At 39.3% G+C, this 24,487-nt stretch overlaps 1 protein-coding gene across 5 annotated transcripts in view; it reads left to right on the plus strand.

Moving 5' to 3' along the window:
* The window catches only part of LOC134219137 (potassium channel subfamily K member 18), a 185,978-nt gene that overhangs the window by 103,193 nt on the left and 58,298 nt on the right, over positions 1-24,487 (plus strand). For 4 of the 5 annotated variants that reach the window (XR_009981493.1, XM_062697836.1, XM_062697835.1 and 1 more), the window contains exon 4: positions 3,521-3,669. Coding sequence is in view for 4 of the 5 variants with exons in the window: in XM_062697836.1 (XP_062553820.1) it covers positions 3,521-3,669 (149 nt within the window). In the remaining variant the exon portion in view is untranslated. The remainder of the gene's footprint in view (positions 1-3,520; positions 3,670-24,487) is intronic. The other variant, XM_062697838.1, reaches the window with a different exon arrangement.

Below are 24,487 nucleotides of genomic sequence, written 5' to 3' on the forward strand. Positions count from 1 at the left end.
TTCATGCAATGGAAGGAATAACACTCATAACAGTTAAAAGCTCAGGTTAGAATGTAGAGCTAAAGAAGAAGAAGAAAAAGTTGTTCATCCAATTCCAAAATCTCAAGCTTCATGGAAGTTGTGCCAGTTTAACTTGCCAGGCTCGGGTTTTCGGTCGTTGTCGTGAAATACGTAGACCCCATGTGTCGGTTTCTCGAACAATATTGAGAATTCCTATGAAGTGAAGTTTCACTCATTGCGATGCACTTGATAAATAAATTATTTCCATTGCCATCAAATGATTCTATATGTTATTATATAATTGAAATCATTATCTCGTTATGTTAATCACGTCATTACATTAAACTGAAATTGAATCGAATATTTTTTTCATGTGCAGTAATTAGGGTAGAATACGGCATTGGCAGGGTGCGACAGTTGTTGGCACCCTCAAAAATATTTGCGTTTTCCAGCAAACATACACTATTTTTGAACATAATTTTGATTCAATCACACAATTTCAAGTCTAAGCTTTCATTTTAATAAGTTGTTTGTGTAAAAGTAGCAAGATTTGATGTGTTAATCACCGAAACAAATTTGCACCTACGAAATCCTTGCCATTATTGCATTGCCAAAGAAAGCAGCGCACGAAAAGCAAACTGTTACTTACTTTTTTGGATCGCCTGTTTCTCCTCTTAATTGCGTATGACACGACAAATTAAGTACGTAAACTACTTTTTACACTTTATCATAACTTGATTATCACCACAAAGAGCAAATTTCAGCAATATTTGCTCTATGTTTCACTAAATAAAATCGGGACTGTTCGTTTTCTTTGACAGCAGCACACTTCGGAATAGAGCGAGAGAATGTGTTTGTGAGCATATCAAACACACGCTAAGGAGATACACCACGCACAATTTTATGTGAGTTGATTTTAGCAAAAATACGAACAAAATATCCAGCGATGGCATTTATTTAAAAAAAAGTGTTAAAATACAAATGCTTCATATTTTTTTACGCAGACCATACATTATATCAAAAGTGATAGTAACACCGCAGTATTTTAACCCTTATGTGGCTGACTTCAATACTTTCCAAGCTCATCAAAAAAATCATAACCATTCCCGTTCCTACATAGCGCATTTCAACCATAAATAATTGTCTACTTTTAGCGTATTATCTATTATTCAACTGTGAAACGTAGTGTAAGAATGGGGTGGCTCCAGCGGCTGGATAGGACAGTGCTGCCCATTATTCAACATATGAAGACTTACGAGGTGGAATATATTGTTAATATACTATACTACCAGAACCGACGAGCTTCGTTTCGCCTAAAATTGATTAATTATATATTTTTTACATTATTTAAAAGAAGGATTCGAAATTTGCAAATTTAGATTCTATTTTTTAGAATAATTTTCGATTAAAGCAGAAATTTGTACTTTATTTGTATGGGATTCCCCCCTCCAGAAGAGGAGGGGTCTAATACCATCATAATAATCTTTATCGTTCCCAAAAACCTCTACATACAAATGTTCATTCCGTTTCCTAATCTATAAGGGCAGACAGACAAAAATTAATTCTTATGTGTATAGATTTGGTTTTACGTAGTTTACGTCGAGCGGTCGTGTCTTGTACACAACCACCATGATTTTTTTTTTTGATGAAACAAACATATCACGTAAGGACCGCAAAGAGCAAGTTGTATATTTGAAACTGGTTGATAGACTTTTGCTTACGACTATAAGGCATTACAAAAGACAAAAGATGTAAATCTTGGCAGCGGACAAAAAGCATTTAAGTTCCCTTCTCCAAAACGGCCAACATTATTCAAATAGGTTTGAAATGGTAAAAATTATGAAAATGTAAATATCTGAATACACTAGTACCCTATCTGCCATTCACGTCTGTTTTTTGTTGGCCGCATAAGGGTTAAATTTGTTTTACAATGTGTTTAAATGCTTTTGCCTATCTGTCTACATGACATAAAATTGATGCCAAGGAGTTCAGTGCGTGATCTCTCATGTTTCGGACAGCAGAACGATCGCGTGGTCGGACGAAATATTGTGTTCTGCATTGCGCGGCCGGTAATAAAATTAATCAGTTCAGTGCGTGGTCTCTCTTGTTTCGAAGCAGGCTTGGTAGTCATATGGCTACTGCTTCTGCCTCATACGCAGGAGGTCGTGAATTCAATCCCAGGTCCGTTCCATTCTCCTACTTTGTATCTTTCTCTTTATTTCTCATGTTCTAGCAATCGCTAGAACTGGAAATGGACTTCCATACCGTTTCCATTACTATTCCTATACCTTCAAATTGAGTATTCTAACAGTAATCTGCTAGAATTGGAAATGAACTTATAGAGCTCGTTTCCTACATCCAATTAGAAATTCCATCAGTTACCTTCTCCTATCTATCACATTGGCAGCTCGTTAACCAAGACGGACCTCTGCCTCTCCAACCTAACCCAGAAATTCCAACAAATTCCGCATGAACTCGTGGCAAGTGCAGAGGTATATTCGGCTTGCAGTGCGCGAGTGATTGCATCATCATTTCCTCCCCTTCCCTACATTGACTTGCATTCTGACGTGGCAGGCGCCAGTATGACCTAACAAATGAGATCACCAGTACTTGTACATTGAAGATGTGTGCTAGTCCCAAGCAAACATCTGTTGGTTCCCTGTGCAAGAACAGCTGATCTGGTCATAATGGAGTAGCAACTACGAGCAGTCAATCAAGCTCAAGCTCAAGCTCAAGCTCTGTCTACATGACATAAAATTGATGCCAAGGCTAAAAATTCATGTTTTTTTAAAGCCAGTTTTGATAAATAATAAAGTTTGTTCCAAAATTGAGTGAAGCGAGATGAGCGTGCGGCCGATTAATATGAATGAATTTTACTACTGGAGGATATAAACAACCAGCATTTGGCACCAATACATTACCAGTTTTCTACTTCCATGTCTAGTTGCTAAAGGGAGCAAACTCATTGCTGATAATAGAAATTGCTATGCCAATAGAAGAAACGTTGACCTGTTACTTTATATTAAATTTACTGAGTTTGTGGTAAAAGCTGCTATATTTAGTGAATACCAATCATAAAAGAAAGAGCATACAAATGTATACCAGTTAAACTGTACCTGTGTTTTAGTGTAATTATTCATTATTTTTATCATTCAATTTGGCGAATGTCTTAGACTGCCAAGAATAGGTATTTTCCCCTATTTCATCTTTGGTAATGACTAGAAGACAAACTCCAAGATAGCCGTCTTATTTTACAACGATAATAAGAACCAGCATTATACACAAATACTGGTCTGCATTGCGAACTGTGACATTCAAAGCCAATGCTTTCAAGGGAAGTGTCATCAACTCCCACGCCAGCTATGTCTGGGCTACTTCCTCTTCCTGTTTACCATTCCGGTTACCATCCGTCGAGTGCAAACCGCTAAAGCTCTAATTCAATTATCGACTGCCTTTCTTAAGAAATTTATTTTCGTTCATTTTTTTTGTTTTCCTATCGGTTGCCCTCTTTCCTTTCTAGAGTAGGAGAAGAAATACGCGCCTACCAGGAGAAGATTGTGCTGTGGGCCCGCCGCGGCTGGCAGGGAAGCGACATCACGCTGGAAAGCGACACGCAATGGTCCTTCTCCGGAGGATTCCTGTATTCCCTTACAGTCATCACCACGATTGGTAAGTGCTTTTCCTTTCTCGGTTCCGTTCCTTCGGTGCCAACTTATAAGTCTTAGGTTTTTTCGTCATCCTAGGTGCTCTGTGTGGGGTGAACGTGTAGTCATGCTTTAGATTATGTGTATTGTAGGACCATAACTGTTCCACGAAACTTATTCAACATATAACAAAAAAAATCTATTTTTGTATTTATTCATATACATGAAAATTTAACATTTTATCATCTGAAACCCAAATTTAAAAGTCTAAAATATCCGGATCTAGGAAGCGCACGAATGGTGTTAAAACTGTACGCATCCGCGAGTGTATGATGTAGTAAATCTCAATGAAAAACAGGATGTATATCACAGCCGATGAAATATGTATAAGTCAGTTTAGGAATTCTATTCAGCAAACAGATTATCCCGAGAGAAGCTCATAGACATACCTTTGTTGGTCCCGAAAGGTATCTGACCTATGCCATCAATGTAGCACAGCGACTAGGGCTGTACAGATGTGAAAGGAAGACGCCCCCGCCCATGCCCATGGGTCTCTGTCTTGCCATTTCACTCACTTCGGAGATAATTGAAATTCTGTAACAGTCACCCTGCAACGGTGGCAGCACATAAAAAATGGAACTGCTCCGTCACGGCTGTTGACAAATTCAATAACGACGACGCCGTGGTGCAACATTCTTGGTACGTGAGAAAAATTTGAAACTATTTATTCTAATGGGCTACAGGTCAGGTGTATTTTGGGAGCAACTCTTCCGCCTTAGTTCCATGATGTGAATTCAGAAGATCTGTTACGGAAACTAACGTAACTTGAATAATTGATTGATGAAACATTGGACGGAAAAAGTTTAAATTGGGAGAAAATGTGTGGCAATGGCAAATACTAACATCTTAAATGCCGATATAGGCCATCCATAAGCCAAGCGGGTATTTTTAAGAAGTAAGAAGTATGAGTCTTGCTGTATGATGGAAAAGTTTCAATAGCTCTACAATATTTCGATATGGAGAACAACCTTATATCTAAGAACAATGGGTCTCTCTTTAGTTGGCCTTGCGAGTAAAGCCAATCCGGAGATGATGTGCAAAAAAAGCTTTTAATTGCATCTTATTATATATGGACATGTTCGATATGAGAGATAAAAAATCAGACAACAATGTCAATATATTGCACTAGAACAGTGGCGTAGCCACGGGGGTGGTTTTGGGTATAAACCCCCCCCTCAGAGACAAAATTTTAGGAAGAAATTTTTTTTTCGAAAAAAATAATGTTCAGAAAACCCCCCCAGGCCAATTTTCTGGCTACGCCACTGCACTAGTATATCATGAGGAGATCAAGTTTAGCTATTTGTAACAAACGTTTTTATCCATAGCATACCTTGATATTTAAATGATATTTCGGTGCAAATTTCTGCGTAGAGTTTATCCACCCGAGCAAAGCTTGAGAGCAAAATGAAAACTTGTTTTGATGTTGTGAAATCGTCAATTATGATTACTTAATTTGATATAATTTTGATCGTTTTAACGGTTAAAATAACAAAATGTATAGCACAAAAATCTTACTGCACAGTTAAAAATATGTTGTGATTTTAAATGTATTTTCATGCACATATTTGGAGCATGCAAATGAAACGTAACATTCAATCGATCTCACTATTCTTTTAATTCGAAATAAATTTAAACTATGCTTGCTTGTAAAATTCAGCCAACTTCAATTGAATATCGAATGTTAATTCGTTTGATGGGATAAGCTGCAATTTTACACGTCGTTGAATTTTGAAAATTATTAGCTGTGTGTGACATCAAATCGAAAACTATTCCTGCTATCGATGAGAGCAAATCGAATACAAAATTTGATATTGGTTCCGATAACAAAATAAGTACACAGTTTGATAACAGATCATACAATTTAGAAATCTACAACAAAATGAGATCAAAATATGTAATCAATCATGATGATTCATCAGTTCAATCAAAGGTAATTGCCTATTTCCGGGGATTAAACCACCCGACTTGGACGTTAATTTACAATGTTATGAAAACTCATATGTGAATATGTACGTTATGTGGAAGATATTGATTTGGAAAATGTATTGGAGGTAACCACTTTCCCTTCGATGGGACTCGAACCCATGACCTTACAGTACGCTAGACTGGTGCTTTAACCAACTAAGCTACGAAGGACCTCCGTCGGCCTTCGCAACCTAGCGTACCATTGGTACTTCTCGTACCTGGAGGAATAAAATAGACCCCATCTCGCGGTCCTTAGCCTCTTGCCCAGCAACTCCTATCCCTACCTCCTGGTGGTGCTGGCCGGGATACGAGCAACCTTAGGGAAGATCTGGTAACCAACCCCGGTGGGAACTATGCTCGTATGCTGACAGTGAAAGAAGGGTTTGCTCCTCTATCTTACTGAGCGTCCGTTCTCTGTTCTCCATGTTAGGGGTGGCTGATCATCGTCCGAGTTCCAGCGAGGGACTCTAAACTAAACTGTGCACACCATGTTGCATCGTGTCAGCATCGAGAAGGCAGCCCCTTCAACGCGATGTAGGTAGCGCAACCCTGGTAAGGTAGCCTACCGTAGATTCTACAGTTACCAAAAAAGGCAAAAGTAGAGCAAACGGATTGATTCAACGGCAACAGACCCGGCAACGAATAAAGGACAACGATTGGAAAGATGGATCTTGGAACGTGAGAACTTTGAATGAACCTGCACGTGTTCGGCTCCTGGCTCGTGAGCTGCAGAAGGTCGGCGTGAGTGTGGCAGCAATCCAGGAAATACGGTGGCCCAGAACTGGAGAACGTGAATTCCGGGCGGTGGATCCCATAGCGAACACTTCATTCAAGTACCACATCTACTATAGCGGCGGTGACAGAGCAGAAGTTGGCTTCATGGTGATCGGGAAGCAGATGAAGCGTGTTATCCGGTGGAAGCCGATAAGCGACCGCATTTGCTTGTTGAGAATGAAGGGCAAATTCTTCAACTATAGCCTGATCAGCATCTATGCCTCAACAAACGATAAGCCTGATGACGTGAAGGATGAGTTCTATGAGAGCCTTGATAAGGCTTACGGAGAGTGCCCAACACACGATGTAAAGATTGTCGTCGGGGATGCAAATGCGCAGATCGGAAGAGAAAGTTTCCTTCGCCCTGTCATACGTAAAGCCTTCATTCCGCTACCAACGATAATGGTCCGCGACTTGTAACCTTTGCTGCTGCTAGAGGGATGGAAATAAGCAGTACATACTTCGCACGTAAGAATATCCGCAAACACACCTGGCAACATCCGAAAGGAGACACTTGCTCACAGATAGACCACGTGCTGGTCGACGGACGACATTTCTCGGATGTTATAGATGTAAGGTCCTTCAGAGGTCCGAACATCGACTCGGATCACTACCTTGTAGTTGCAAAAATTCTGGCGCGACTCTCCAGCGTCACGAATCCACGAAATAACAGAACGATGCGTTTCAATATCCAACGCATGTCAGTTGAAGGAGTTGCTGAACAGTAGCACCAGAAGCTGGACGAGCGGATAGGAGATGCCACTGGATCTGGTGACGTCAACAGATTGTGGGAAAATATCCACGAAGCTGTGACTACAACAGCGCAGGAATTGTTGGGCACTGCACAGCAACGCCAACGAAATGGTTGGTTCGATGAGGAGTGCCAGCGAGTGACGGACGAGTAAAATGTTGCTAGGTGTCGAATGCTAGTGGCTCGTACCCGTTCCAACAGAGAGTGGTACAGTGTAGCAAGGGCAAAAGAGAAACAAATCCACAGCAGAAAAAAAAGGCAACACGAAAAGAGTGTGATACCTGAAGCGCAGGAGAACATGGATAGAAACGATATGCGGAGGTTTTACGCAACTGTCAATGGCGCGCGGCATAAAACTGCGCCAGTGCCCGCCATGTGCAATGAACGAAAGGGGATTATGCTGACAGACAAGACTATGGTGGCAGAATGGACATAGTCGACATAGACATAGTCGGCGACGGTCAAGATGTGGAACCATAAACGCTGGACGAGGTTAAGAAGGCTCTAAATGAGCTGAAAAACAGTAAAGTTGCTGGAAAGAATGGGATCCCGGTCGAGCTTCTCAAACACGGAAGTGAGCAGCTGCATCAAACAATTCACCTCATTATCCAGGAAGGAGGATGAAGAACTGCCTGCCGGCTGGTTGGATGGCCTCATATGCCCAATCTATAAGAAAGGGCACAGACTAGAGTGTGCCAATTACAGAGGGATCTGAACTCGGCGTACAAAATTTTGTCGTGTATCCTGTTTAACAGACTGAGACCGCTTGAGAAGTCCTTCGTCGGCGAATACCAGGCAGGTTTTCGTAGAGGCCGATCTACGACGGCTCAGATGTTTAGCCTGCGAATGATCCTTGATAAATTCCGGGAGTACAACTTGCAGACTCACCATCTGTTCATTGATTTCAAAGCAGCGTACGATTCAGTGAAGAGAAATGAGCTGTGGCAGATAATGTCCGAGCATGTTTTTTCGGCGAAACTGATTAGACTGATACGTGCAACGCTGGATGGCTCGAAGTCAAGTATTCGGATTGCAGACGAAGTGTCAACCTCGTTTGTGACCTTAGACGGATTGAAGCACTTTCGAATTTATTGTGCAACATTGCACTCGAAGGCGCTATTAGGAGATCTTGCGTGCAGAGGAATGTCACTCTCATCACACGGTCGCATATGATCCTTGGTTTTGTGGACGACATCGACCTTATTGGAATCGATCGCAGAGCAATAGTGGAGGCTTTTGTCCCACTGAATAGGGAGACGGCGAGGATAGGCTTAACCATTAACTCTACCAAGACAAAGTACATGGTGGCAGGTAGAGATAGGGGAAGACCTAGTGGTGTTGGTGCAGAGGTAGTGCTTGATGGGGATGTGTTTGAAGTTGTTGAAGAATTTGTTTATCTTGGAACGCTTGTGACTTGTGACAATGACGTTTCCCGTGAAGTGAAAAGACGTATTGCTGCTGCGAATAGGGCCTTTTACGGATTACGTAACCAGCTTAGGTCCCGTAACATGCAGACGGAAACGAAATTTGGTCTACACAAAACTCTGATTCTACCGGTAGCCCTTTATGGACATGAAACATGGACATTAAAAGAGGCGGACCGGAGAGCATTCGGGGTTTTCGAGCGAAAAGTGCGTACAATACTCGGAGGGAAACTAGATTTTTTTCCGGATTCCAGTGACAATCTGAAGAGCCAAAAAAAGGTGCCGTTAGCTCTATAGCCAGACTCTTCATAAACATTGGTGGAATACCGTCAGGAACATGGACTTAAGATACATCTAAGTTTTTTAAAGCGTTTAGAATATCTTAACATGGTAACATGATCTATTTAATATCCCTAGCGACTTCTGGGATAGGCGCAAAAAAAATTAATGTCGCATTCTAGTTCCGAAAATGAGGCGTATATTTCTTGGAAGAAATCTCCAAAAAGATTACAGATATCTTCCGACCAATTACCGACGCGTTCATCTAAATACATGGATGACGGAAAATTGCCTGATTTTAATTCTGATTTTACGTAATTGAAGAAGCTCATTGGGCATGACTTTGTTTCGTTTTCTGTTTTCGTGTTGCGCTCTTGTGCTTAGTTGAGCAACAAATTTTCCCAATTTTCATCCGTATTGTCTAAAGCGCATTTTACACCTCCCGTGAACGTGAACGTGAACAAACTGTTTTTCGATAATAACTTCTTGATACTGCATTTAGTAGTGAGATGCATAAAAACATGAAAAACATCAATAATATCAGATTTATGTGCATTCCACGGTCATGCCTGTGAAATCATCGTGAAATCGTATCTGCGGTGAACTCACCGCAAGTGTAAACGCGACGGTGAACATGAACGTGGAGCAGTGGTGAATTCAAAAATACAAGAAGAATAGATTGATTTTGATTGGGAGTTCACATCGACCGAGAGTGTTTACTGATCTCGTTGAATTGGTTTCGGGTGGGTTCCTGCTTTGTGTGTCGCTTTCGCTCTTTTTAATACTCGTATCGGTTTGGTCGGAAGGAAACTAACTCAGTAGTTTCTCATAAATGAATTGTGTTTCTTTTTTATTATTTGGTAGTATTATTTTTTCTTAAATATTTTTTATTTTAATACTTCAATCATTTTTATATTTTTATAATTTATATTTTCATAGATAGATTACTTCATTCATAAAAAATAAATTCGTTCTTTTTCTTCTATTCCTTCCTCTTCAATGGCTCTATATTACCACTGAATCTTGGCCTGCTTCTTTACTCAATGTTCCATTAATATTTCCACAGTTATTATTTGATATTTCTATTTCTGTGCCCGTCAATTGCATGGATATGTGTCTTATGTGGCAAGTACAAAGATACCCTATGCCCAGTGAGTCGAGAATGCCCGAAAACCCAAAAAATATCTTTTAGACCGCAACGAAAATCGAGAATACTCCGCCTTTGCTAACAAGGCTAACTGGAAACCATTGTATTTATTCATAATTTTATTTTTATTTTTTTTATTTCATGAATATTTGATGTAATAGTTAATTTATATTTTATTAAATTATATTAATTTATACGGGTCTCCAGTCTGCCTTGCGAGCAAAGGCGCAGGATTCCCAACCCAAATGGCGAGTTTGATTCTCGGTCCGGCCTAGAATGGTTGCGGGTTGGAAACATCATCGGCTCCCTTCCAGTGTATAGTGTATCTATTTTACTTGCCACACAAGATACATATTTATGCGACTGACAGCTTTCAAATTCTTACTCTAGAAGGTAAGCCAAGTTTCAGTGGAATGGAAGCAAATGCACAATGGGAAAATCCGATTTCGAAGAAATATTTTTTTAACTTTCTCTACGAGCAATTTACAGAAGAAATCAAGGGCTTATTCGAAAGGGAATTTTCCAAGTAAATTCAGTGAGTGCTGTTTCATTGGACGTGGAACACTTCTGTATGTAGATATTGAGCATGTTTTGCCTCAATGTTCCATATATCACGAGTTTTCATATTTTCTCTATATTTTATGTTTAAGAAATTGCTCTAAAATTGTATTCATCTCTTAACTGTGGATCCATAGAGGTGCACACTAAATATGGTAAAAGTTAGAAATTTAAAGGATTTGGGGGTCAAATAGGCATCAAAGTGCATTTTATGTGAATTTTTCATGTATTCTGTAAAAATAAATAATATTTACAGATAATTGTTGATACTATTGTCCAAAAATAATGTACAGAAATTTATAAATGTTTGTGAAACAATAACTAATGCAGTAAGTCATTTCGCAAATGTTTTGTTTTGTGATTTATTTTTATAAAACACGATTTTTAAAAACTTCTGGATAGAGCCGATGCCGAACATTTCCAAACCATACCCGATTGCACAACTAGACAAGAGTTATCATATTATTTGAGAGTCGATGTGACAATAGATAGGATGAGATCGGAAATATTCTTTTCTCATGCTTTTTTGCCCAAATTCCTCTATGACATTATATAGATCAATAATTGTGAGTTAAGAAATGATGGAGTAATATTAATTTAATAAAAATTTGTCAATTATACTATGAAAATAACAAATACTCGTATATTGCATTGAAAAAAATTTCCAGGGGGTTTTTGAGGTCGAACAAGCACAGAAGCTTTTATATTAAAAATACATTCACATAAATGCGCTTTGATGATTATTTTACCCCAAAATCACTTTAATTTCCAACATTTACCACCAAAATATGTATAGTGCTTTTTGAGGATCCATAATGAAGAGGAAAACACAATTTTAGTACAATGTTTTGAAGATAAAAGGACGAAAAATATGAAAAAAAAAAAGATTTATGGGACCTTGGAGTTAAACGAGCTCAATAACTACATACAGTAGTATCCCGCGTCTATAAAAAATCACTCACCGAATTTCTTTGAAAATTTTCTTTTGAATAAGCCCTCATTCTCCTCTGTGAGTCGTCCGTGAAAAAAGTTATCCTTTTTTGTATAAAAAAATATATATAATGAGATTTTAGACTTGTATGACTCCAAAGTTCCCTATAATTCAATACATTTAAAGAAATATGTGATTATTCGTTAATTTCATTATATCATTGACAAATATCATTTAAATTAAAATTATTTTCAGTTTCGCTGGTAACGAAACGCGTCGATCACTTTTTATGCACCTTTAAAATCGTCGCCAATATCTTTAATTTAAATCTGTGTTAATGCAAAGCCAAAACATCAAAACATTAAAAAAAGTACTCAATTTCTGAAAATAATCTGATTATTGAAATCAAACAATTTTGTTCACAGTTGATCTGATAGATCTTATGGCCATTTTGGCCATACGACGATTTCGGCGGCAATTTGCTTTGAGACGATTTCAAATCGACGCGGCCGAAAAATTCAAATAAAATGCATTTTGACGCTTATTAAACACCAAAAATCCCTTAAATTTGTGTAGTGCCCTTCTGTCGATCCACAGTGAAGAGATAAACACAATTTTAGAGCAATGTCCTAACGATTAAATGACAAAATATGTAAACTCGTGATGTATGAGACATTGGGGCAAAACGAGCCCCATAAATACATACAGAATTGTTCCCGGTCCTTGATTCTTAAATCCTTTGAAAAATTCTCTTTTGAATAAGCCCTTGATCTCTTCTGTAAGTTGTCCGTAAAGAAAGTTATTATTTTTTCCTCTTTTGAAAGCGGATTACCTAGTGTGCAATGAAGGAAAAAATATCATTTTTTTGTGTATTTTTTACAACACCATCATTATTGTTCATTAATTATAATTTGTTCATTTCCTTATTTATTGAGTCACTGATATACTAGGTTTCAATAGTAGTTTGTGCAACTAGTTGCAAAAAGATGATTTTTCAGCACGAGTTGTACGTTTATCCAACGAGGCTTGCCGAGTTGGATAACATTACGAGTGCTGAAAAAATCGAGTTTTGCAACGAGTTGCACACGCTATTTTTTGCAATGACGAAAAATGAAATTTAATTTCATAAATTTGTACCAAAAATCTACAGTCTAATTTTCTACACATGATCATTCTTATATTGCTGCAGAGAACAATCAGATTCCATGTTACCACATTGCATAGTTTGATAAGCCGTAAAGCGATAGATGTACTTGCCTTTGGAAATTTTTGATGTCATGTCCATCAAACTATTTCAATTATTGCGCGACGCAGAGAATACACTATTTGAACACTTACCCAAGCTCATTCAGCAAAATATAGTCATGTAACTACTGTTCTGATGTTGGTTTTTCATTATAGCACCCAAATGAGTGCTGTAATGAATATTATGCAACCCATTTGAGTTGCATAATGTTCATTAAAGCACCCATTTCGTTGGTATGGAAAAGTAGGCCGTTTTATCACTCAAAGACGAACTGTAAACCAGGTATTATGATCAGGAATTGCAAAATAGTAGTTTGTGCAACTAGTTGCAAAAAGATGATTTTTTCAGCACGAGTTGTACGTTTATCCAACGAGGCTTGCCGAGTTGGATAAATACTACGAGTGCTGAAAAAATCGAGTTTTGCAACGAGTTGCACACGCTATTTTTTGCAATGACGAAAAATGGGCTTTAATATGATAAATCTATACCAAAATTGTTCAATCGAATTTACTTCACATGATCATTCATGCCAATAAATTATGTTGCGGCAGAGAACAATAAGATTCCATCTTATCGTGCCAAATTGAATAGCTTGAAAAGCTATGAAGCGATGAATGCAATTGCCTTTGGAAAATTGTGATGTTATGTCCAACAAACCATTTCATTTATTACGAGACACTTAGAGTACACTATTTAAACACTCACCCAAACTAATTCAGCTAAATGTAGTCAAGTAACTACTGTCCCGATGTAGGTTTTTCATTATAGCACCCAAATGAGTGCTATAATGAATATTATGCAACCCATTTGAGTTGCATAATGGTCATTAAAGCACCCATTCTGTTGGTATGGAAAAGTAGGCCGTTTTATCACTCAAATGACAACTGTAAACCAGGTATTATGATCAGGAATTGCAAAAATTAATTTATTGATTTATTATTTTTTGTTGTTGATATACATATTAGATTTTTGATTTATTAGTTCATTAATTTCTCTTTAATTTATTAATTTACTGCCCACATAAGCATAACTTTCCCATATAGATAGCAAATCATGTAAATATTGGACAGTTATGCTTGCAGCTGCAGTTTAGTAATTTATTAATTTTTAATTGATGATTTCATCAATTTTTTTTTATTCATCAATTTATTAATTTATTATTTCATTGATTTATGAATTTATTGATTTGTTTATTCATCAATTTGTTAATTTTATAATTTACTAATATAAATTTATAAACTTATTGTGAAATATTTGTGCATTATTTCACTAATTTTTTTATTATTTAATTTAGTCATTATTTATAATTTTTATTGATTCAATTATTAATTAATTTATTAATTTCTGAATTTATTAATCTAGAAATTTATCCATTTATTAGTTTTACAAATTAATAATTTTGTAATTTAATCGATTGTTATTTTTTAAATTTATCAACCCATTAATTTCAAGTTATTTATTTATTTATTGATTCATTTGTTTATTCAAAGTCTTAGCTATATTAGTTATAAATGCTTGGCATATTTTTTCTGATTTGCCTATTAGGCTACTGCTTCTGATATGCTTGCGCATCGTCTCTGTCGTTCACGGTGAACAGATTTTCAGAATGCTTTTGCCATTCGAACGTGAACGAGCTCCGTGGAATTTGTATACCTTCATTTACCAGAGAAAGCTTCTCTCCTCTCTGATATATACACCATATACGCTATATCCACCACAGCAAAACAGGGAGAATGAAGAATCTAACAAGATGTGTAGATTGCCTCTCTGTCGTTTTCATCCTGTCTGTCTGCCCTTGTTTTTTTTGGTACACACATGCTCGTATGCTCTTTGCGTTATGACCGTCCACGAGGTACAAATATTATAATAATTACCTATTATTCAGATTGTTTGTGATTAGGTTTAGGGTATCTGTTCCATTAATAACATGTTCCTATATCAATAACATTCGCAAAACAGGCAATTTAGGCTGAATTTGTGTCATGTTTTGCTGTAAAAAAATCACAAAAATGAGAAATAAAACTATTTGCGCACCGAATCTTTGTTTTCGAATGGTATTGATTTGGGTACACGGTATGAATTCAAGGAGCAGTACCCCTATATGAGCTCAAATATTCAAACATTAATTAACACTATTCGAACAAATGAATAATAAATTTAAAAAAAATGAGATGAAGAAAGTATTAAACAAATGTAACCCAAAAGAGAAAGTCAAAAATTATATCTAGCAAAAGTAAAAACAAATTATTAAATAACTCCTCATCAAATTAAACTTGTTACTACATGGAACAGAATGAATCATGTACCCAACCGGCGGTTGTAAGATTTTCTAACAATTCTGTATAAGAATCTACCAAAGCCTGTATAAGAACTGGGCATATGCGAAATTGTTAGATTCTTATACAAAAATTGTAAGAAAAGCATACAAAATTGTTTGAATTTTATACACTATTTGTTTGACAGGTTTGTCAGAACTCCTCAAACTTGCTAGAGTTAAATAAAACCATCATCGACAAAACGCTACGTTCGCATTCTCGCAAGTTCGTAAGTGATTACTTTCCATCTCATTTATTTTTATTTTCATATCTCTCTGTTCAGTAGATTTGCTTCTTGCAACATTGCAAATTGCTTTATTTGTCAATTGCATTATAAATTTATTTATCAAATATTATTTCATTCAAAGAATATTTGATAAATTAATATTTATTCATTTCGAATAAAATCATTAAAAATATAGACCAACATTCTTGTACATAGAAGAATCTAGCAATTCTGTATAGCCCAATTTATGTATACATTTTGTAATGATCTTGTACAGAATTATAAAGATAATTTAACAAAATGTGTTGTTCTTTCCTTTGATGCATACCAGTCGAAAGATAATATTTGGATTCAGGTTAATTGATCACCGGAACTTGTTAATTCAGCTTTGAACGGTGCAAAATGTATACATTTGGTAGCACAGTTGATAATTTGCCATTCAGAAATCATTAAGTATATGTATTGACTTTTCATAACAATATTCCCGGACATTTAAACGGACAGATGATTAAAATTAAACAACTTGATCAACATCGTTCCTTGTTCCTGTTTCATTTTTATTTCCTTCGTTTACTACTGCACACTTACTTGCTGCCTGCATTCGTGGGCAATAATTCAACACTTTTTTTTTTTTTTTTTTTTTTTTGGTGGTTTAAAATTCAGTTTTTATTTTGTCAAGTATTGATAATTTCAGGTTTACAAATATGTACAGTTTCAAAAATCTAGGTCTAGGTGGAATTCTAATTCATTCACATCGATCCTATCGTTACACTTGTTAACATAGTGGATGTAATTTATAAATATTCTAAGGATTTCCACTCGCATATTTTTACCTATTCCTGTCAGTACAGGTTTCATTAGATCTTCGAAGGAAAATTGCCTCCACCCATGTGTTGCTCTTACTAGCCTTCGTTGCAGAACCGTCCATGCCTGGACGACGCGAGCGCAGGAGCAAAATTTATGCTGGAGCGTTTCGACCATTTGGTTTCCACAGTGTGTGCAATTCTCGTCTGCCACCCGTTGCATCACGAACAGCAGTTTTCGATGCTCAATTTTGCCGTTCACTAGTAGGTACAATTTGGATCGTTGCGCGGAAGTAAGCTGCTTTGCTGAAATATTTCGCCACACGCGGGGCCAGTCGATCGCTGGACTGTTTATTTCCACCTTTGGAAGCTCGGTTTGTTGAACGAAGTACCGGTGGATAAGATCGGCGGAGGGTTTTGTTGGATCAGGTGGGGAACTTGGGATAAACATGAGAGGATGATTCTAATGTCAGGGATAGTCTATTGAAATTGCTGGGCGAGGATTTGCGTGGAAAGAAGGGATCTGTAGAAAGGATGGGAATCGATCTCATTTAGCGCTCTATTGGTGGCTAAGCTTTTGCTTTTAAAGCCGGGATTTGCAGGCGCAGGCCTCCTTGCTGCTTGTCCCGTGCCAGCTGAGTTATTGGTACACGGGCAGTCACTCCTCTCCACAAGAACGTACCCATTGTTGACGTGATCTTCGCCGTGTGAATACCGAGGGGTGGCAACACAGACGATAAATACCATAGCTTGGATGTGCCAAACGTATTCAGCATAATTACTTTCTGGTGTATGGTCAACGTACGCAATGATTGGAGCCACATTTGTTGCGCGAACTTCCCCACCAGTGCATTCCAATTTAGGGTTGTCATCAGACGAATGGAATTTGCAAAGGAAATACCCAGAATTTTGACTACATGAGTAGTTTGTAGCCACTGGGTGTCAAAAATATTTCCTTCGCAATACCCCACATTCACCGCAATGGTTTTGCGCAAATTCAATTGCGCGCCGGCGGCAAGACCAAAGCGACGAAAAACTTCCCTCATCGCCTCGATCTGCCACGGTGACGTCACTATCACGCTGATGTCGTCGGCGTAGGCAACCAGTAAATCCTCTCCACACACTTGCTCGAGCCGGCATACCAACGGATGGAGATATAAGACGAAGAGGTGCATGGACAGTGGGTCCCCTTGTCGCACCGAACGAGTAATCTCGAACGAACGAGAGAGGCGCCCATTGACGAGTAGCCGGGATGTGGACCGACTGGCGATGCGCGCGAGAAGAGCGATGAGTTCCTCGTTGAACCCGAGCGACCGCATGGTGTCGAAAAGAAATGAATGGCGCACCCGATCGAAGGCGTTCTCGAGATCGAAGCTGATGAGCTTACCGGCGCGACGGTGGTGACGGAGACTGGCGATCCGATCTTTCAGAGCGAGAGTGGCTTGGAAGATGTTGCGCTCCGAGTTCGAACATTTCTGTCCGTCGCTCAAAACACGGTGGGCTTGCATGACGCGCTCCAGTCGATTTTTTAGAATGCGGAAGAAGTTTAAAGTCGCTGTTGAGCAGCGATATGGGCTGGTACGCTCGGGCCGTGTGTTCTCCGCCTCTCTTATTCACCACCACGATGATGCCCTCCACGTAGGTGTGGGGAAGATTGCCGGCGAGTGCTTCATTGAGAAGCAGGTTCAACTCACGGTGGATGACGTTGAACACGCGTAGGTAAAACTCTCGTGGGATCCCGTCGGCACCGGGGATCGCTTTGCTGCGCTGGATTTGATAGCAGACAGTATTTCTGCCGTCGTGATCTCTTCGGTGCATCGCTCGTTTAGTGAGTCGTCCGGTGGGATAACTCGTTCGCAGACAAACCCGTCCTCGTTGTTATCTGCTGCTTCTTCCGAATAGAGGTTGGAGAAAAAGCAAACAGATTTGCTTCGATTGCTTGTGGCTTATTTAGAATTGCGTTTTCAGCCGTTTGCAACTGCAAGATGGTTGTTTTTTTTACGTCGTATTCCCCCAGCTGGAATATCGCGCGTTTCGTTGATGCGCACAAACGCGTGGGTAAAGTTTCTTTGAAGCGCCAACATTTCACCTTTAAGACGGTTTATGGTAGTCAGCATTTCGGGATGTTGGTAATATCCGTCGTACGCTAGCCGTAGTTGCGCATAGAGATGCTGGTGCGCATCGTGAAATTCCTCGAAAACGGCTCGAGATTTCCACTTGAAAAACGTTTTGATTTTGGGCTTAGCGTACGACAGCCACCATTCCATCCACGATCCGTAGTTCCTACGTTGCCGAGTCCAATATTGCCACTTATAATGGAACTCGGCTACGTTTTCTTCGGTTAGAAGATGCGGACGAAGAGCCCAGAAACCGCGCCCGGGTTCGTGTCCCAGCGCGGGTAGACAGAGTCGTACCGTCAGCGCTTTGTGGTCTGTGAAGCAACAGACGTGCGTGTAGGCAGACTGCAGCTTGTTCCGTAAGCCGGCGCTTACGTACATGCGATCGAGTCGAGATTGCGCATTTCGATTGACATACGTGAACCCGGAATCACGCGGACATAGCTTTTCCCACGCGTCATGCAGCTGCAGTTGTTGGACGGCTGTTTTAAGGGACGGGCTTGTGTTTGGGCTGGACGAGTCGCAAGCTCGCAGCACACAGTTGAAATCACCAGCGAGGATGACGTTGGCGGTGGGGTGACGGAGGTAGTAGGCCAGGGTGCCGTTGAAAACTCTTCTCTAGCAGCGCGCTGTGCAGTGCCGGAGGGAGCGTAAATATTGCAAATTGTCGTGTCGTGCACTCTCAGCGCGATCAGCCGGCTATCCAGGCTTTTCTCGACATGAGTGACCTGGATATGCTCCTTCACTGCAACAGCGGTGCCTCTCCTCGTGTGGTCCACATTTGCGAAAACGACATAGCCTGGCAAGGAAAGCTGTTCGTTCTCGACTTCCTGCAGGCACACGATATCGAGGCTTTGACTGCTGATGAAGGTTCGGAGCGCGTTGATTTTCGTGGGGTTCGTGATCGTGGCGATGTTTATCGAAGCGAGGTTGTACGACGTGAGAGCCATTTATGGGAGAGAATCCACGTCCTGCTCGTCGTCACCATCATCGCATCGCTGCTTTTTGCCGGGCGGGCGCCCTCGGCTTCGTCCGCTTCTTGTAGACGTTGTTGAGTCGTCTGTCTCGAAGCCGGCGGTTCGGCTCTGGGAACGAGTCGCATTTGCAGGCTTTTTAAAAAGGTCAACCAAAGCCACCTCGGCGTGTTGTGGTTGTGTGCGTAACGATGCCGACGATGAGCTGCGCGTGTTTTGCTTTTGCAGCGGGATGGGAGACACCGTTCGTACGATGCTTCTGGCAGGCTGACTTGCTGATTGGGTTTTCGACCCAGAAGGTTCGTTTAGACTCACCGGCTTCGGTAGCTCGGGAAAGGCCTCCAACGATGTTGGTGCTGGAGCGATAGAGCCCTGATCAACTGGTTTGGCTATCGGTGGTTTCGCTCCGCTCGTCTTCTTCGGCGCCTGTCGTGGCTCAGCTTGCTTCGTCACGTTGGCGTAGCCCAGCAGTTTCTTGTTTTGTACACAAGAAATGCCAGTGTGGGTCTGCTCTTTGCAGTGTTTGCAAGAGGCAATCTGACCTTTGTAGTGGATATACGCTTGCTGGCCATCAATCGTAACCCACGAATCGATATTTCGTTTGATCAGCATACGAGCCGACCAGATACCGAGCGGAATCCCACCGAACTCGAACCCATCACCCCACGTCAATTCTCGCAGCGAGATCACCTCCCCGAACGCACTGAGGAACTCGACGATCTTCTCTTCGGAAACGTTTTCCGGCAAATCGTACACCTTCACTTCAACACTTCCATCTTCCATCGTTATTCGCAACTTGTGCTTTTTCCCCGCAATATCCACTTCATGTTTTTCATCGTGAGCGTCCACGATTTTTTGTGCGAGCGTCAGATCATTGACCTTGACGAACGCACATTGTTCACCGCGGTGGCACTGGAGTCTCACAACATCTTCTTTCTTCAGCCCCAGAACTGTGCGGCAAAAGCCATGCACTTTTTCGAAAGACGGCTTCACCGGGAAGCGCGAGTAATCTATACGAAAAGTGTTTTCTCGCCTCATCGCGGTACACTAAAAACGCGCGACGCGGCACGGACGGAAGAAATAATAAACCACCGGATTTAATTCGCTTAACTTTCAGAGCGCAATCGAAACACGTCTGCTCGTCTCAGAAGCTGAGCGGTATATGAAACACTTCCAAACTAGACTCGATTGTCCACGACGATGTTCACTGTGAAATTATCGCTCTTTCTCACCTCTTGTTCATGTTCATGTTCACGGGAGGTGTACAGAGGGCTTAACTTGTAAGTTTTATGTAATGTAAATAAAAATAAAAATAATGTTCTAGAAGACATCAACGAAAGATTCAATATTACCTCCATTCTCTAAAATTTTTATCTAGTTAAATCTACTTAGTTTATGTCTCATGTTTTCATAGTTTGCTTTATGGTATTCAAGGACTTCTTCAAAGTCACAGTCGCCGGGTTTTTGATAGTCATGAACAAACAAAGAGTATTCGATTGCCGTGTGGAATGGTTTGTTTTTCCATAAGGGATTCAATGATTTAGACACACAGAAATCTTCTTGAATATTCGTTAGTAGGAGATCAAGGTAACAGCTCTGTTGATTTTTAATGTTGATTTGGTTAAGTCCTAGGCTAGCAGTTCTGTCAAATATAAACATTAGTGTTTAATTTTCTTCAGCGACTGGAAGTAGAATTTGTTTATTCTCTAAATCAGAAATAAAGTCAGCATTGATTAAAGTCTCCATAAATATGCACAGATAAAAATATGTTGTGATTTTAAATGTATTTTAATGCACATATTTGGAGCATGCAAATAAACGTAACTTTCAATCGATCTCACTATTCTTTTAAATCGAAATAAATTTAAACGGTGCTTGCTTGTAAAATTCAATCAAATTTAATTGAATATCAAATGTTATTTCGTTTGATGGGATGAGCTGCAATTTTACACGTCGTTGAATTTTCAAAATTATTTGCTGTGTGCAATTTGACTTCAGATGGAAGATCCAATAAAATATCTTCTGTAGTTTTTTTTTTAAAGCTTTCATAAGATGTTGTTTGTGCATGTTCAGGTGGAAAATACACTGAATAAAAAACATGGGCTTAACCTGCAATGTTAGATTTCACCCAGATATGCTCAAAGTTTTTATACTTTTTGGTAGTTATTATTTCTGAATCAAAATTTGTAGAGACTGCGATTAGAACTCCACCGTCTGACTTTTTTAGATTCTGAATTTCCTTCATTTTAACTGAGCTTTCCATGCGATTGAAATTTTGACAGTTATTCATAATTTCAGTCGCATTCTGTTTTGATGAAGAATTTTTTGGAAGTACGTTGGTTGTTACTATTTTCTTCGGCTGAAGAAGGCGTCCTTACTTGAGAAAATTTCCGGGGGAAGATGAGTGGTATCGCGTTGTGCTCTCCCATAGCTGCTGTAGACGATGTGACCGGTCGCTGGACAGGTATTGGCGATATTACTAGATCAGCTGTAGCTTCAGCTGGCCCAATTCCGTATTCCTGATCGCTTAGGTCTTGGAGAGCCTTAAATCTGGCACATATGCTTGAATTCCTATTCAGATAAGGCGGTCGTGCGGGTAGCAGAAGTAAAGTTGTGATGATTTTCAACTGCTCAGCATAGAAGGAACATAGAAGCTACACTTGAGCAGCACCCCGTACTCGACTTTATTACTCAAGCGAATTTCAATTAAATAACTTGTTTTTTTGTACACTAGAAATCTACAAATACGTCACTCATGTACTAAGAATAAAGTAACTCGGTTTGAATGCGGTTGAGTAATAAACACTGGAAAGAGGAGTGAAGCACAAATAGATCTTTTCCTCATATTCAAAGCTTTCTAACAGCATTTTCAATCCTATGGTACGTTGGTGTTGGATTGCTTCATATCAGGAGAATAAATATTTCGTATCAGGAAAAAAAAGGTCTAGAATCTACAAGAAAATCTCGAAAAATTCTCCTTGCTCGTAACTATTGCATTCTAGATGGATTGCAAAACAAGATTCCAGTAACCCACCCCTTGCTATCTACTCTTGTTTGTGAGAGAATTCTGACATGTGGATCCAGCCAGGCGATGAAGAACAACGTGAAACAAGTGGTTACAAGTGTTTTGTTTTCCCAACTCGGGGCATTTCATGTTGCACTGAGCACTGCTGCACTGATCCCACTCATTCCCCAATGCTGCAGCCGGCGAGCGACCAGCACGTAAATGGCTGTTGTTCCTCCTTTGCGCTTGATTGTCAAGCTGTAGGTAGTATTTAAAATATATTTTCAACTGGCTCGCTCATTTGTTCTCTCATTCGTTCAGCTCGCAGGACAGACCCTCGAGGGTGCGAAACAACTTGTACGGCTCGAAATCAATTCGTCTTTGTCAACAATCCCCGTCGTTCCATATTGCAAAACAACATACATGTGTAGAAATATATTCAATTCCTCCAGTGCTTGTGTGCAAATAAGAGTGCAATTCCCTACATGAGTAAAATTATGAGCTTCGTCGCGACCAACGCCACATTCATACTTCAGGCGGATTATGACCCGTTGGATAGTGGACGTTGAATAGTAGAGAGCGATGATAAAATACCGACCCTTGAACCATTCATTGCTAGGAAACAAAATAAATCCGTTGCCATGAAGTATAAATGACGTTGAAATCCGAATAATATTATTCGCGTTTGCAGTTTGTGTTTGAGTAATGTAGTGATGGTATATTTTCTAATATTTGCTAAGATTGATATATTTCACATCGTAGCACTCAATTAACTAAAGTATCATCAAAAAAAGCACCAGCCCTTTGTCTATGTATTTAGAAATATTTAGACTACCCTACAGCCAGGGGACAATAACTTTCAAATGTCGTAAAATAATACGTACTATGTAAAATTTTATTGACAGAACGTAAGATGGTTGTCCACCTTTTTAGTAAAATAAGGTAAAATAAAATGAGGATATAACGTAAACAGTAAGTTTTTAGATAACAAATACTTCCTATATTATCGTTTTAAATTAGTCGTTGAGTTAACGTTATATCCTAAAACGAACAGCTATTGATGGAGGTAATATGAACACCGTGAAAAATTCAATAACACCGATTTATTTAATCTACAGATGCCGCGTATTTACAAACGGAAAACTGAACAAAAGAATTCCACGAAAAGCCAAATAGTCGTGGCAAAGTGGGCGATTGATTGTGGTGTCTCGGTACGAGCTGCTACAAAAAAGTACCACATTCCAAGAATCACTCTGGCCCGGTGGCGAAGAAACGCTTGAGGTCACAAAATGTGGTATTTACGGAAAGCCAGGATACCGAACTGGTACAACATCTGTTGGATTGGAGTCCTGGTTGGAGACGTACAAAAACTCGCTTACGAATGAGCCGAGAAAAACTCCCTGCGGCATCCGCCCAATCAATAGCGAAAAACGGCAGGAAGAAAAGTGTATTTAATTGATGAATTACAATTCGTAGTACACGCTGATTCTTTTTTTTTTATTTTGTTCGACTGAACTGATGAATTGCAATTGTTATTTGATTTAACTGAATGAATGAAGGCTATGGCAATGTTGAAACGTATCGCGTGGAATGTGTCCTAATATTCTCCACTTGTTTGGATCATACACAAATCACTTTTCACATAAATTGATCATTTTCTTCCCCTATATCTTCTGTCAAGTTTGCATTTCCTTTGAGGCAATATAACTCACGAACGGGTTGACCGATTTGTACGATTTTCTCACTTATTGATTCGTCTTGGGATCCGCAGTGTGCAGATAGAAATTTGTGATGAGATGGTTTAATAACAATGAAATGTGGTTGGTGAATTGTGAAGAAATCCAAAACAATCGTGTTAAAATCGATCTATTTTACATTTACATTTTACATATATAATCGATTGAATTTTACAAGCAAGCACAGTTTGAATTCATTTCGATGTAAAAGAACAATAATATCGATTGATTTTTGCGTTTTTTGCATGCTTCAAATATGTGCTTGAAAAAACATTTAAAATCATATTTTTATCTGTGTATCTTCAAAAATAATCTTTAAAAAAATTTCCGGGTCCTTTGACATCATTAGTGGTAGATAGAAATCGATTCCGACTATCTTAAACCGTATCACCTCCATACTAGCATTTCAGCAATCCAAAAAGAAACAATAAGAGTTAGGTATCCAAAACAGAATTTCTTTGGGCAGTTGGTTTTGGTCTTGCGAAACTATTTTACCGACGATGCCAGCACAACCTGGTGATTACATTAGGAGT

The sequence above is a fragment of the Armigeres subalbatus genome, chromosome 3 (genome assembly GCF_024139115.2).
Source record: "Armigeres subalbatus isolate Guangzhou_Male chromosome 3, GZ_Asu_2, whole genome shotgun sequence".
Classification (NCBI taxonomy): domain Eukaryota; kingdom Metazoa; phylum Arthropoda; class Insecta; order Diptera; family Culicidae; genus Armigeres; species Armigeres subalbatus.